This window comes from Mustela erminea, chromosome 19 (genome assembly GCF_009829155.1).
Source record: "Mustela erminea isolate mMusErm1 chromosome 19, mMusErm1.Pri, whole genome shotgun sequence".
NCBI lineage: Eukaryota > Metazoa > Chordata > Mammalia > Carnivora > Mustelidae > Mustela > Mustela erminea.
This window is the reverse complement of record NC_045632.1, coordinates 59,817,831-59,831,277: the sequence shown is the minus strand read 5'-3', so window position 1 is coordinate 59,831,277 and position 13,447 is coordinate 59,817,831. Positions and strand designations below refer to the sequence as shown.

Here is a 13,447-nt window from a genome sequence, read left to right as displayed (position 1 = left end):
ATCCTGCAGTGTTCCAAAACTACAAGGGCAATTTGGATGTTTCCATGACCTCAACTGCCCTAAAGGAATCTGCCTGTGGACTCAACTGGCCTCCCCCAGCTCCTCAACCATTGGTCCAAGCCTGCTCCGGGCATTGTGAAGAGACTGGACCGATGTCCTAGCAACAGGTTTGGCCAGTCTGAGACTGCTTGGCAAGTGTGGTGGCCTCGGGCCAGGAGCACTCATTGGGAGATGGCCCACACACCTGCTCGGGGGCCCCGTGACCAGGGCCACCAGTCAGGGTGAGCACATTCCCTGGCAAGACCCCAACATTGTGGGTGTCCTGTCCTTGTCTCCAAGGCTCACTGCCTGGAGGAGGTGTCCTCAGGAAGGGAGGGGGGCGGGGAGAAAGAGACCAGTGCCCCCGGAACTCTCTTACCTGGGCATGCATGGCTTGCTGCGCCTCTTTCCCACTCCCGTCTTCCTCCTGGGCCGGCAGACTCTGGAAATGAGCCCTTCAGAGCTCCAGAGAGCTGCAGGGACAGCCCCCGCCCAAGCTGAATGGCGGGGGATGTTCTCTGGGACACTGGAGGCGCAGCACTTCCTAGCCCCAGGCTTCACGCCACATGGGATATTTTCCAAAATGGGGCTGGGAGCAAGGCCCCCAGATGATGGTCCCGCGGGCAGGACTGGAGGAGAAAGAACATGAGGCACAGGGCCGGGGTACGTATCAGCTCGTCCATCAACCCACTCATGGTTTAAGGCCTGGGGAGCCCAGCGTCTGCCACAGCACCTGTCTGGGCCCCCACAGTTCTGGAAAACTCCATTTTGCATGCTTTCTATGCCTTTTGTTTCAACTTGACTGGCTCTCGGAGTCCCACCCCAAAGACGCCTTGTGAAACAATGTCGGGACTCAAATTGGAGCCCGTTTTTGTAGGACAGAGGCCATGGACACCCTTGCTGTCCACCAGGATGAGGGGCCCAGCCAGGCTGCCCTCCAGGGTGTCAGGTCCTGGGAACAGGCTCGTGGGGTTGGATGGATTTTCCCGCTTTTTTTTTTTTTTTTTTTAACTCCCCGGAAGGCGTTGGAGCGAGTGTTGGTCCGTTCTCCTGTGACGGGTCTTCCTCAGTGCTCTGGGACCCATGGCACGCCGCCCCCGTCACGTGTCCCCTGATGTGCGTACTTGGCCTGGGTGCTGTGGGACGTCCGGATTCAGGTCACACCCGTTATCTGTGTCATGTAATAAAGCTAACGTTTGCCATCACAGGGCTGTGCCTCTCCTTGGTTCCTGGTGACCGCAGGGAAGCCGCATCTCGTGGGGCCGCTCACCGTCTCTGTACGGAGGGCTCTCCCGGTGCCGGGCAAGAGACAAGGCCCTGCCCCATGGGGGTGCTGGACAGATGGGTGACGTAAGTTGGGGTGTGCGTGGCGACGGACACCCTGGCTCAGTTCGCCCACAGCCTCCTGTGCTCTTGCCGAGCGGAGTGAACTTCCAAGATCTGGGTCCTCAAGGTGATCTGGATGACCTTGGGCCCCGGGGACACCCAGGCTTGTGGCTGTGCCCGGCACCTTCCCCAAGACCCTCCCAAGGGAAGACACTGAGGGAAGGGACACCTTGACCCCAAGGAGCCAGGATGTCGCGGCCAGAGTGTCCCGGCTCCCAGGGCAGGTCCTCGCCAGATTCGGATGCCCAGGGCTTGGCATTCCTGGTGTGCTGGCAGCCCCTGGGAGGAAAGGCTGTTATTAATACTTGGGCCCAGGCTTGGAACATGATGTATTTTGAAAGGTGTCATTGGAAAGGCCAGCGTGGGGGCGAGTCTGTACCCCCGCCAGGCGGCTGGCGGGAGCCCCAGCTGGGCCTGGTGTGTCAGCCGTCCCAGCAGAGAGCAGGCTGACGGCGTTTTTCCATTGCAGAGATCTGAGCTCAGACGGAGGCTGGCGGGGGGCCCAGCCTGAGTCCAGCCGGCTCTTGGCTCGGACACAGCCACCGTGGTGTTCTGCCTCCCACGTGTAAGTGGAGCGAAGGGCCCGGGCTGCAGGCCCTCCACGGGGCCTCAGACCCCCAGGAGGCAGAAGACCCGGCGGCCTCGTGTTTCAGAATGGCCGTACTTCCATCCTCACCGGCCAGCCTTGGGCCAAGGCCCTGTCCTCAGTGCAGACACAGATGCTGCCCTTGAGGCACCATGACCTGCCTGGGGAGACTGAGGGGGAGTCCTGGCGGAAGGAGGAGCAATCAGGGAGGCTTCCTGGAAACAGCGGCGCAGAGGTTGCGCCCACTGTCAGTGTGCGTGGCTGTGTGGCCTCTGGAATGGAGGCAGTGTGGCAGCAGGGAGCTCCTGGAGACAGTGCAGCAGCGACAAGCGCTCCCACGCCCTCTGCCCCGTTGGGGAGAGAGTCTGTCCTGGGTCCAGGGCCCGCAGGCCAGCATCATGTAAGACGCAGCTCCCCACAGTTCAAGTCCCCAGGGAAGAGATTCCAATGAGCCCAGCGTGGACCTACCAGCTATGGCCTGGGGTGGGGGGCTCTGGGCCAGGGTGAGCAGACATGCCCAGAGAAGTCCCCCATAAACACGAAGCAGGAGCCCCACTGAGGCCGAGGCAGGCTGAGGCCAGCCAGAGCGGTCACTCCAGCGAAGACAGATGGGAGGCCAGGGCACATGGGGACACAGGCCCACAGCCGCCCTCCAGAGGTGACAAGTGAGGACCAGAGGCCAGCCTGGAAGCCAAGCGGCCTTTGGGCCTCCAGTGTCCATCACAGGTCTGCACCTGACTCGACGTTTACCACCCGTAGTCAGGGAAGGACTCCGGCTCCCCCCTGCCATCGGGTCCAGAGTGAGGGCGCGAGAGGGGCGTCCGTGGGGTATCAGTCGGGGTAGCAGGAGCAGGGACAGGGCCCTCCCCTGTGCACACCATGGGCCTCCGACCTCCTGTGGCACACGCCCTGCCCTCACCGCCTGCCAGGCCTTTGCTCACGCTGGTCCCTCTGCCCACACCATCCTCTGCCCCAGCTCTGCCTGACCAGTCCCTCTAGGGCAGCCCCGTCTCTCCCAGGAGGCCCGTCCTCACCCCAGTGCCGTCCTCGCTGCTTGTGCGCACTTAGGAATCCGCTTGTGCCCGTGTCGTCCCACCCGTGTCGGACCCTGAGCAGGTGTGGCGCGGAGCGTGGCAGAGATCACGCAGTGCAGACCTGCCCAGCCCTGCCTCCCGGCGCCCCTCCTCTCTCTACCTCCGGTGCCCTGGGGGTTCCTCCTGGGTGAGGAAGACGGGGAAGGGCCCAGAAGCTGGGGCTGGAGGTCAGCCCCGTGGGAAGCCTTTTAAGCGCTCTAGTGGGAGCAGCTGGCCTGGGGAGGCGCTTAAAGCCCTGGGGGAGGGCAGGTGCTGGCGCAGAGCCAGGCGGGCAAGGGAGGCCGCCAGCCGCCACCCACGTGGCCACACTCTCTTCCCACCCCCTACTGAGGCCTGGCTGCAAAGCCTTTCCAGGGACCCTGAGGCCCAGGACCAGGGAGCCCGGAAGCCCGCTCTGGGGTCAGGGGGCGGGGACAGGAGGGAGGAGGAGCCAGGGGAGGCGGAGGAAGCCCAGGAAGATGAAAAGGCGGGCTCCCTCCTGTCTCTCTGGAGCGGGGAGGACCTGGCTGAGCGCCCCAAGCCTGACCAGGTAACGTCCACACAGGGCCCAGCGACCCTGGCAGGGGCTTCAGGGGCTTCACAGATCAGAGGCACCGACGGCTGCAGCCCTGACCCTTTTCCAGGCCACTGTTCGTGACCCCGAAGAGGGCCATGGGTACGTCCACCCCCGCAAGGCCAGGGAGGACGGCAGGGCCTTCCTGGTCCTCCCGGCGTGTCCCCTTGGAGCCAGACCCTGAGGACAGACGGGGTCAGGCCTGTTCCCCCTCCCTCCCTCAAGAGGAGCCTAGGGGCCGTCATGCCTCGGGCTCAACCCGGGGTCGTGCGGGCAGGAGCTAGAGGCCGTCAAACTGAAGCTGTGAGCCATGGAGCAGACCCAAGGGCCAGGACGCCCGGGGCACGGGGGCCGCAGTGGCCCCGCAGCTGCTGAGCCCCGAGGCAGGTAAGAGCCAGTGGCCCGGCTGCCACCTTCCCTGGTGGGTCGGCCACGAGTCCTTGGGCACTTGTCTCTGAGCCCCCTGCCCCATCCGTGCATCTGGGTGGGCTGCAGCTGCTGGGGGCTCGGTGCCAGTCCACGGGGAGGGGCCGGGGTGCGGTTAGCCCTTCAGAACAGTCCCTGGGGGTAAGCCTCTTCCCCAAGGAGCGAGAAGTAAGCCATGAACGTGAGGTGTCTGCCCTTAGCACCTGCCTGGAGCCCATGCCTGCAGTGAGACCCCTATCCTGAGGCCCCTCTCTGTAGGTTGCCTGTGCCCCTGGACCCCCATGGAGAAGGTGTGAGTCCGGGCGGGGGCAAGATGGGGCCCTGCAGTGGGTGTCCAGAGTTGGCCACCTCCTCCTGGCCTTGAGGATTAAACAAAGGAGCCACAGGCCCAGGAGGGGAGAAGCCAGAGGACAGGACCTGACTGGGGGGTGGGCTGCCCAGGATGGAACGTGGGCCTGTGTCCTCAGGCATTCTGGTGTCCCGACAGAGACCATTCCATGGGAAGTCTCCAGCTGGCCAATCACTGTGGCCACAAATCCCACTTTAAAAAGGCCCACGTTGTCTGGGCAGGCCAGATGAACTTAGGGGGTCCTCTCCCACATGGAGAGCACACGTCTGTCTCCAGTCCACCCACAGCAGGGGTAGGGAACAGAGACTGTGGCAGCCACTTCCACCTCTTTACTAAGAAAACTTGCGGTGGGAGCCCCTGGGGGGGAGGGGGCAAGGCTTCTGCAGAGGCCCCTCCACACCGGGGGTCCATACCTGTGGCCGGTGGACTACGGGGCACAGCAGAGAAGCTGGTAGCCTACTTCAGCCCCCGCGAGGAGGTCCGCCGGATCACCATCCTGTGTGCCAAGTTCTCCGGACACCCCAAGGGGTCAGTGCCAGCCAGGTAGTGGGGAGCAGAGGGGGGGCTCTGGGAGGAGACCTCCGGGGCCCCAAGCGCCCTGGGGTACTACAGAGCCCGGACATCCTGGGGTGACTCCCACTCGCTCTGTCCATCCGCCCCAGCTATTCATAGAGTTGGACACCAAGAGCTCAGCCCAGGCCGCCGTGGGGCTGGATGAGACCGTCGTCCCCGGCCGAGTCATCAAGGTGTGTTCCCTAAACCACACGAACCTCTGACTCCCTGAGGAGGCAGGAAATTCGGGCTCAGGGAGGCCACGATCCTTCTCCAAGTCCCCCGTGTCTGTGCTCAGGGCCCAGCGGGTTTCCACTGGATGGGGCACGGGCGGGGAGAGGGTGCTGGGGGCTCCCTTCCCCAGCTGGACCCCTGGGGGATGCCGGGCCCACAGGGGCACATCACCCGCCCCTGTCTGCGGCTGGACAGTTCAGGTGTGAGTGGGAATTCTTAGAAGGTTGGAAACAGGTTAGGGTCTGACGCCCCAGAGCTCCATGCCCAGGAGCTGCGGGTCGTAATTACCGCTGCAGTACCCGCAGCGCACCTGCCTGGGAGCCTCCAGCAAAGAAACCCAAGAAGGCTTCCTGGAGGCAGGTTTAGCCCTGGGCTCTGCCGCGCTGCGGAAGAGGGGAGGAGAGCAGGTGTCTCCGAGGGAGTCCGCCTGCGGCGCCAGGTGCTGCCCAAAAGGGCCAGTTTGCCGGGGACCCGCCCCACCGACCACCGGGGCTTCCGAGGACACCCAGGCGCCGGAGGCGGGCTCTTCCCGCGCAGCGGCGTCCGGGGCGGGACCTGCTTCAGATCGCGAAGGCGGAACCGGGGGGCGGGGCCCGAGGGCGGGACCCGGGGTGGGGGCAGGGCCTGTGCGGACTCGGTGGGGGGGCGGGCCGCGTGGGGCCGGGGGCGGGGCCTGCGTGGGCCGGGGGCGGGGCCCCGCTTCTCCGCGCAGGGGCGGTGGAAGCTCTCTCCGAGGTGTCCGCAGGGCAGAAGGGCGGGTGCGGTTTTGAGTGCGGCCGCGGTGGGTCGGGGTCCACAGCTGCGCTCCCCGGCGCCCCAGCCACGGGTCGTGCGTGGAGCCGGGCACCGTGGGGTGGGGGTGGGGCCGGGGCTGGAGGTGGAGGTCGGGCTGGGGGCGGCGGTGTCCTGCGCCGCTCGGGGCTCTGGAAGGCACCGGGTAACGCTTCGGGCAGGTTGCGCTGAGTCGGCCTGGAGCTGTCCAAGTCTTTTTAAGGAAAAATAGAAACATATCTTGACGGTAAGCGTAAGATTACTTCTGAATAGTTTTTTAAAAGCTCATGACAGCAGGCCTCCCCTTTATTCGCCTCTCCATCGGGTGCAGGCCTGACCGTGAAAGGCCGGTGATGGGTCCCAGACTGGGCCCTGCCCTACTTCCCAGCCAGTAGCCAGCCCCCTGCTCCATGGGGAGCCGCGGCTAACTGCGTGTCCAGCCCAGGCCTGGTGGCCTGCGTGGTCGGTGCTGCCCCCCCCACGGTGAGTGACACAGTGTGAGGCCCTGTGGGAGGGCACGCACCTTGGGCGCCTGGCCCCAGCCTGGCCCTGGTCAGAAGTTCAGAGGGCAGAAGGGAGGTCCCCATGCTGGGCACTCCGACTGCCGGGGCTCTGAGGCAGGCACAACCCGCATCCCCCCTGAAGGGGCAGTACGTGCTCCTTCCCAGTGCAGGGCTGGGCGAGGAAACTCCCTTTGCTCTGGAACTAGGTAACTGCCAACCAGCCCTCACTGGGCTCTTCTAAAGCCTCTCACCTGGTTGCCCTACCTACCTATTCCTGACCCCAAGGACAGAGCTGCCCCCGGCTGCCAACCACCAGGGGTCCACAGGTGTGGTCAGGGGGACCGGCCACCCCTTGGCTCTCCACCCGCATTGGTCTCTGGCATCCTCTCTCAGACCAGCTTCATAACCCCCATGATCTGGGGTCAGGTCTGCCCTTGAGTGGGGTGAAGGATTCCCCTGGGAGAAAAGGTCCATATCCTAATTTCCAGAACCTGCGAATGGGACCTTATTTGGGAGGAGGTCAGGATCATGCTGGGTCACCTGGGTGGGCCCGAAATCTAATGAGACACATGCTCCCAGAGAGGCTGCGGCGACGGGCCAGAGGTTGTACGGCTGCATCTGAGCCAAGGAACCCGGGTGGCTGTCCAAAGCTGCGGAGGCCTGAACCACATACCCCCTCAGACCAGCCTGGAGGAGTCGGCCCTGCTGACCCCTGGATTCCTGGCTCTGGCCTCCGGAACCTGGGAGTACCGCTTGCTGGCTCACGCACACGTGCACACCCATGAGAAGGCAGGAAGGCAGGGCTGTCAGGGCAAGCCCGGGGTGGCCCTGGGCGGCGTGCTGTCAGGGCGGTGCAGAGGAGGCACATGCGCGGGACAGAGTCCCCTGGGCTGGAGCTTGTGTGGCACCAAGCAGGAGACATGGGTTCCTGCCCGCTAAGCACCCAGGGGCTTCTCCCCTCCTTGGTGAGGGGGGATTTGCTTCCATCTTGAGGCGCTCACCGTGCATGCTGGCCTTTCTGCAAGGTCCTGTGGGCAGTCTCCCCACCCCGCATCGGGTTCCTTTTCAGAGTGTTTCCTGACCCCTTCTGTGTGGCCGCTCTGCGGAGTGACATGGGAGCTCCTCCTCTCCCGTGGATTTCGGGCCGAAACAGACCAAGACGGAGAGAGGATGAGGAACGCTCCTGACCTGGGGCCGCACGGGTGGTGACGGCTCCCGGAGGTGAGAGCTGCTGAGGGGACTCACGTGGCTGTGCCTGGAGAAGGCCGAGACACACAGGCTCCCTGTCTGGTCCGGGGCAGAGGGAAGGACAGGGAACCATCTCCCAAGCAACCCCAGCGCGACGGGCTGACCGGGCGCGGCCCAGCTCCTGGCTGCGGGGACGGGCAGGCGGTGACCCCCAAGGAGGCTGGCCTCAAGGCAGAGTGCTTGAAGGTGACAGGAAGCCCCTACAGGACGGTTCCACGGGCGGTGTGTGGGCCAGCTCGTGACCTCTGAGCCCTGCTTCTCTCAGGCTTAAAATGGGATGCCCCCCAACCACGTGTCGGAAAGCCCGACTGCAGAGTAGGATTAAGGGCTCATCTGGCTGCACCTACAGAAAGACCCGAATAGCGGTGCCTTCCACAAGACAGCGGTTTACTTTATTTTCCTCTACAGGATGCTGACTGTAAGAAGTCCAGGCCCCGGTGAGCAAATCCCACGTTCCCTCTGGCTTTCTGCTCCCCATGTGTAGGAGAGAAAGCTCGTCCTCATGCGTTCGAGGGGGCTGCCCTAGCGTCAGCCATCACATCCAAGACGCGGAAGGAAACGACGAAGGCCGGAGACTCCACCTGCTGGCCGAGTCCCCGTCCAAGTATCTCCAGTGCCATCCGCTCACGTGCCGTGATGACCCCCGTGGTGGGTACGGAGAAGCGGAAATATCTTCCGTCAGTCACCTGTAGCCAACAGCAACTGTAGCACTCTCAGCAGGGAAGCAAGCCAGCAACGTGTGGCTGCCCGCGGCCACTACTCAGACGGGAGCAAATACTACGGAGCGCGGCCGAGAGGGCACAGCTGGCACGAGAACCAGTGCCCACCGGTCGGTGCCTCAGCCCTCCGCTAGGCCTCCCGGTCCACCTGCGTCCGGGGACTTGGGTTTAATACCCGCTGCTGACTGAGTTCTCCCTCTGCTTCCGACCTGCGAGCACGAGTCCTGTGCTCCGCCGGCGGGAAGGGAAGGCGATGAGGTGTCTGGCTTCCACCCAGACGCAGACTGCCTTCCCCGCTGCCCAGGGGGCCCCGAGCTGCCTCCCTCCTGTCCCCTTCTCTGGCGCACTGAGGAGGGGAGGGAGGGACTCGAAGCTGTCTTGGGGCCCGTGACCCAAAGCCAGTGTGCTCAACAAGCGACTGAGGGCACGAGAGCCGGGCCAACCGGGAAGGCACAGTCACATGCACTTGGCCGGGCAGGCCTCTGGGGAAGCAGAGTGCAGGAATCCAGTCACCTTCGGCTCCGTCCCCAATGGGACCTTCCCCTCCCAGCTCGGGGGCCTGCCAGGGCAGCAAGTGAGCGGGGACTCCTCTAACCCAGCCGGGCCCCAACCGAGAAAGAGGCCTCTGGGGCTTGCTTGCTCTGCCCTCAGAGAGCCAGTGGCACCTGACAACCCACGTCAAAGCTCCCGGGCTCTGTGAGGGGGGCCTCCCGAGGCCCGGCGCAAAACCAGACCCACGCAGGCCCCTCCGTGCAGGGGGAGGTGTGTGGGCTGGGCGGGGGTCTAGACCTGGCTCTGGCCACGGAGGCCTGCCACACCTCCCCGCCAGGTCAGCCTCCGAGCACAGCCCACCCCAAGTCTCCCTGCACCTCCGTCAGCTCCCCCTGCAGCAGCAGCATCTTCAGGGCCGAAGCGCCGTGGGCCCTCCCACCACCCTCCCTGCCCCTCCCCGAGCTGTGCGGTGCCTCAAATGCCCCGTGCCACCCCCTCCAGCTAAATCCTCCACTGACACAAGGAAAACGCCAAATCCGATCCCAGAGGACATTTAGTCTGCACGCAGCACGCCGGAGACCGTGCCCCCAGCAGCACGTCTGTGAGGCTCAGAAACAGGCAAGCGATCACGGATGTCCGCACAACGATACAGTCATGTCCCCAGGGCCTCTCCCCCACGACAGCGGCAGGGCTGTCACTCAGCACACCTGGACCATCATGGATGTCACCATGCTATCGAAGGCCCTGCGGAGAGAAACAGCCATCAGAGCAGCCCCACCGGGGACCCAGGACCAGGACAGTCCCTCCGCAGTCACGTACTTCTCGGCTGCGAGGCCAGCGTCCCGCCACCCCGGCAGGGGGAGGCTAGGTCTGTGCCGTTCCCGCAGTCCCGCTGGGGCTGGCTCTCCAGGGAGGGGTAGGGGGTGGCGGCTGTCCCTTAGCCGGGCAGTCTGGGAGACACAGGATTCTCCCTACCAACACCTGCTTCTCTCACCCAGGACCCAGGATGAACTGAGACCAAGTCCTGGCTGAGGGCAGGTGCCACGGGCAGGGGTGACCCCGCGCTGGGCCACGCAGGATCCTCTCATCTGCTGGCTCGGAGGAGCCCCTTGGGAACCATGTTTAGGAATGTAGGGAATTCCCGGGAGCAGATTCGGAGCATGTGCACGAACGCTTCCTTGTAAGATTTCTGTGGAGTCCCCCGTCATGCCTGCATCTCTGAGTACCACGCACAAGACCCCTATGATCCGGTTCCCTAACCCCCAAGTGCGGCATCGAAGACAAGAGGGCATTTTCTCACAAAGGTCCGGTAACACGCCTGGGCCCCTACTGGGTCCCGTGGGGGCCCTGGGACTGACTGGGCACACCTGGGAAACCAAGAGGGCAAGGTGTGTGCCCTGCACCCAGTCCTTGTCTGTTTTATATCGGACACCCATGTAAGAGTTTACTGGAAAAACAGGGTTCTGCTGCGTCAGCGTCACTGCTTAGAGACACGATGCCCAGCATGGACACAGACCTTCCCTCCCGCACGCTGGTAACTGCGGCTCTCCGCAAGGGAGGGGCTGCACCGCAATCGGCTCACCGGGACTGAATGCGGTCCCCGGGGTTGTAGAAGGGGTTGCACATCACGTCCGTGTACGAACTGTGCAGCTTCCGGAACATCTGCGACAAGAACCAATGGTGTCGGTTCACAGTACACACGGCTGCTGCGACTGGCCCGACTTCTCAGCATTTGAAAACAAAGTGGGAAAGAGAAGGCGTGCCAGCCCAGGCACGGCCCGCAGACCCCCCACTTACGCTGTGGATCTCGCTGTCCGGCAGACCCCCCACACTCACACTGCGGGTCTCGTCCCCCAGACCCCCCACTTACGCCGTGGATCTCACTGTCCGGCAGACCCCCCACACTCACACTGCGGGTCTCGTCCCCCAGACCCCCCCCAACTTACACTGCAAGTCTCATCCCGCAGACCCCCCCACACTCACACTGCGGGTCTCGTCCCGCAGACCCCCCCACACTCACACTGCGGATCTCGTTGTCCCGCAGCGCCGTGTTGGAGGAATCCACCACCATGACGAACTTCACCTTGGAGTTGGTCACGTAACCGTACCTGCAGAGCTGGTTAGGGAACATGCGTTTCTCACAAAGACTCTGCGACAGCACAAGACACGGCATCACCCGGAGACAGTATGAGCCAAGGGCCATCTGTGCACAGCCCCTGGCTCCAAGGCCGCTTTGGAAAAACAGGACACCATACAAAGACCCCAGGCTGGACCTGTCCCACAATACCAGGAGGACCCCACGGGACCCTGCCTAAGGCACCCACGCCACGAAATCCCACTTTATCCGATAGAACAGCGGCTCTCGGGCAGATGTCCCGGAGGGCAAGCGACAATTCTACACATGGAGCTGTCTTTGCACTCCATGGGTTTATGCCACTTATCCCCAGGGACTGGTCAAGCTGTGATGGTGGCCTGTGGGCTGGGCCTGGTGACAGAACTGTCCCTCCTCAGAAGCGGTGGCCCAGAGGACAGAGCCTAGAAAGCCATCCTCACGGGAATGGAAGCGGAGAGGCCCGGTTCTTCAGCCAGTGTGCAGACTGCCACACTTCTCCAAGGAATTCATGCCCAGTTTTTCCCACATTACCCTCCCAAATAAAGTAAAAAATGGCGTGAAGTCTTCATTGGTCTCAAGGGACCCTAATTCCCTGTTGGATAAAGTTCTTTCTTTCTAAGCGATACGGCGTCTTTCAAGGTCACCTGATCCTAAGTGCCCTTCAAAACGAGAGGCGGGATCTCCAAACATGGAACCCTGCTGGGGGAGACCGCCTGCCCGCAGGCGCCCCACCAGGTATGAAGGATACACCTTGTGGTCCTCCGTGGGGTACAGCAGGCCCAGGTAGAGCTCCCTCTGGTCCACCAAGGCCTTCCCCATGGCAGAGATCTTCTCGTCCACCACATCTAGGGACGTGTGTACCATGTAGTGGAATTTCAGCTCATTCTCGGTGGGGCTGCTGCGGATGTAAAGAGGGTAATTCTGCAAGAAAGGATGCCAGAACTGAGGTGCCGAGAAACCACCCTGGGTCACAGGCCTCAAGGATGAGGCCTCAGCACACTCAGGACGGGGGACTGGCCAAGAGCCAGTTAGCCACAGGGGGACACACTCTCATTCTCTAAAACCTATGGCTTACTCCTCCAAGCTGCTACAGGGGTGTCTCTGGGGAACTCAGTCTACGCTGGAGGTTTACCTCTTGCCTGCACGGGGCATCCCTGGTGGGCAGAAACAGTGGGTTTGAGCACAGTGTGACAGCAACCCTGCGGCTGGAAAAGTCACTCAGCTTCTGTGCAGGGCCCAGTCCTCACATGTGCTCTCCACCCGGCCCGTAAATACTGACCATCCCCCCATCTGTGCCTACTGCAATGCCTTCACCTCGGCACAGGCACTGCTCTGCCCTCACTAAAGCTCGTCCAGGCTCAGCTCGAACCTCCCTTCATCTCTGCATGGCCAGCTCTTTCCACCCTAACGCCAGGGGTCAGTAGGGTCTTCCCAGGTCTCCCACACGCCCCATTCACGGATTCTGCCCCGTACCTGATGCTACACACACCATAAACACGATGCTGTCCCTGGGCTAATGGACAGTCCACAAACCCACCAAATAAATAACGTCACGTGCCAATACGGCAGAAGACGGCCCTTGAAGAACTTCTGTAAGGCCCGCCCCATGGGCCTGGTCTTAGAGAAGACACGGGCACCGACGCTGTGTGCTGCAGGAAACCGTGCGCATGGCCACCCAGCTCAGGCTGAGGGTTCCGACACAGCTCTCTGGAGGAAATGACCCCCACGGTGGCCAGCTAAGGCGGCGGCAGGGGGCTTCCAAGCGCACAGGCCCAGGGAAAGCAGAGCCCGTCGCAGGAGCTGCCGGGAATCCCACCGGGCCGAGCGGCTGGTTAGGGGAGAAGGGGATGGGGCGACCGAGCTATCCCGACGCTGCCCTAAGGCCAGGGGAGCCACTGGGGAGACCCGGGGCCGGGCCGGGCCACGCTGCGGCTTCAGAACGGCACCGCGGCCGCTGCGCGGAGGAGGCCGTTCGCCGCGGGGCGGGCGACGACGCGGCCGGACGTGCACGAGCGGACAGCCAGGCTGGGGAGCGGGACCCAGCGCGGCCCGCGGACGGACGGCGGCGGCGGCGCAAGCGGGGTCCGGGGCGCTGTGCTCGCCCGGGCTGACCCTCCAGCCGCGGCAGACGCGGCCCGGGCGGATCCCACGCCCCCCGCACCGTCCCCACCTCGGCGCGGCGGAGTCCTCGGGGCAGGGGGGAGGCGGGGGCCAGAGCGGGGGTCCCCGGGCCGCCCCCGGCCCCTCGGCGGCCGCCCCCGGCCCCTCGGCGGCCGCCCGCGTACGCACCTCCTTAGCGATGACCGCCACGCACACCGCCATCTTGGAGGCCCGGCGGCCGCGTCACGTGACCCCGCCGCGAGTCACGCGGCCGCCCCGGCC

At 64.0% G+C, this 13,447-nt stretch overlaps 2 protein-coding genes across 17 annotated transcripts; one reads left to right on the top strand and one right to left on the bottom strand.

Moving 5' to 3' along the window:
• The first annotated feature begins 3,442 nt into the window (after positions 1-3,442).
• On the top strand, positions 3,443-10,536 carry LOC116580092. Of its 14 annotated transcripts, none has more exons than XM_032326130.1 (6): positions 3,443-3,634; positions 3,932-4,044; positions 4,855-4,976; positions 5,096-5,179; positions 5,525-5,658; positions 8,226-9,430. In XM_032326130.1, exons 2-6 carry the CDS (start codon positions 3,969-3,971, stop codon positions 8,431-8,433), a joined length of 624 nt encoding a protein of 207 aa, XP_032182021.1. In that variant the 5' UTR covers positions 3,443-3,634; positions 3,932-3,968; the 3' UTR covers positions 8,434-9,430. The 14 variants fall into 14 exon arrangements, 2 of the variants coding, with proteins under 2 accessions (XP_032182021.1, XP_032182020.1); XM_032326129.1 differs by having other exon boundaries at positions 5,516-5,658; XR_004281503.1 differs by lacking the exons at positions 3,443-3,634; positions 3,932-4,044 and adding exons at positions 6,322-6,473; positions 7,073-7,927; positions 9,951-10,536 and having other exon boundaries at positions 5,096-5,658; positions 8,150-9,820.
• Positions 9,488-13,447, bottom strand: TRAPPC2L (trafficking protein particle complex 2 like). Of its 3 annotated transcripts, none has more exons than XR_004281512.1 (5): positions 13,355-13,447; positions 11,814-11,986; positions 10,973-11,060; positions 10,469-10,614; positions 9,488-9,696 (listed from the first exon to the last, which is right to left on the bottom strand). XR_004281512.1 is itself a non-coding variant. In XM_032326133.1 (5 exons), the coding sequence occupies exons 1-5, from the start codon at positions 13,385-13,387 to the stop codon at positions 9,651-9,653; spliced, it is 420 nt and encodes a 139-aa protein (XP_032182024.1). In that variant the 5' UTR covers positions 13,388-13,447; the 3' UTR covers positions 9,488-9,650. The 3 variants fall into 3 exon arrangements, 2 of the variants coding, with proteins under 2 accessions (XP_032182024.1, XP_032182022.1); XM_032326133.1 differs by having other exon boundaries at positions 10,535-10,614; XM_032326131.1 differs by lacking the exons at positions 9,488-9,696; positions 10,469-10,614 and adding an exon at positions 10,621-10,779 and having other exon boundaries at positions 10,928-11,060.

What these genes read in the sequence shown, in the direction of transcription:
- LOC116580092 (XM_032326129.1), top strand. Translation starts at nt 3,969, where the DNA reads ATGGAGCAGACCCAAGGGCCAGGACGCCCGGGGCACGGGGGCCGCAGT. An exon ending in AGCTGCTGAGCCCCGAGGCA is followed by an intron (nt 4,045 to 4,854) that starts GGTAAGAGCCAG and finishes ATACCTGTGGCC; the next exon opens with GGTGGACTACGGGGCACAGC. An exon ending in GAGTCCGCCTGCGGCGCCAG is followed by an intron (nt 5,659 to 8,225) that starts GTGCTGCCCAAA and finishes CCCCATGTGTAG; the next exon opens with GAGAGAAAGCTCGTCCTCAT.
- TRAPPC2L (XM_032326131.1), bottom strand. Translation starts at nt 13,387, where the DNA reads ATGGCGGTGTGCGTGGCGGTCATCGCTAAGGAG. An exon ending in CCCACGGAGGACCACAAGGT is followed by an intron (nt 11,061 to 11,813) that starts GTATCCTTCATA and finishes CCAGCTCTGCAG; the next exon opens with GTACGGTTACGTGACCAACT. An exon ending in GAGACCCGCAGTGTGAGTGT is followed by an intron (nt 10,780 to 10,927) that starts GGGGGGGTCTGC and finishes AGTGTGAGTGTG; the next exon opens with GGGGGTCTGCCGGACAGCGA.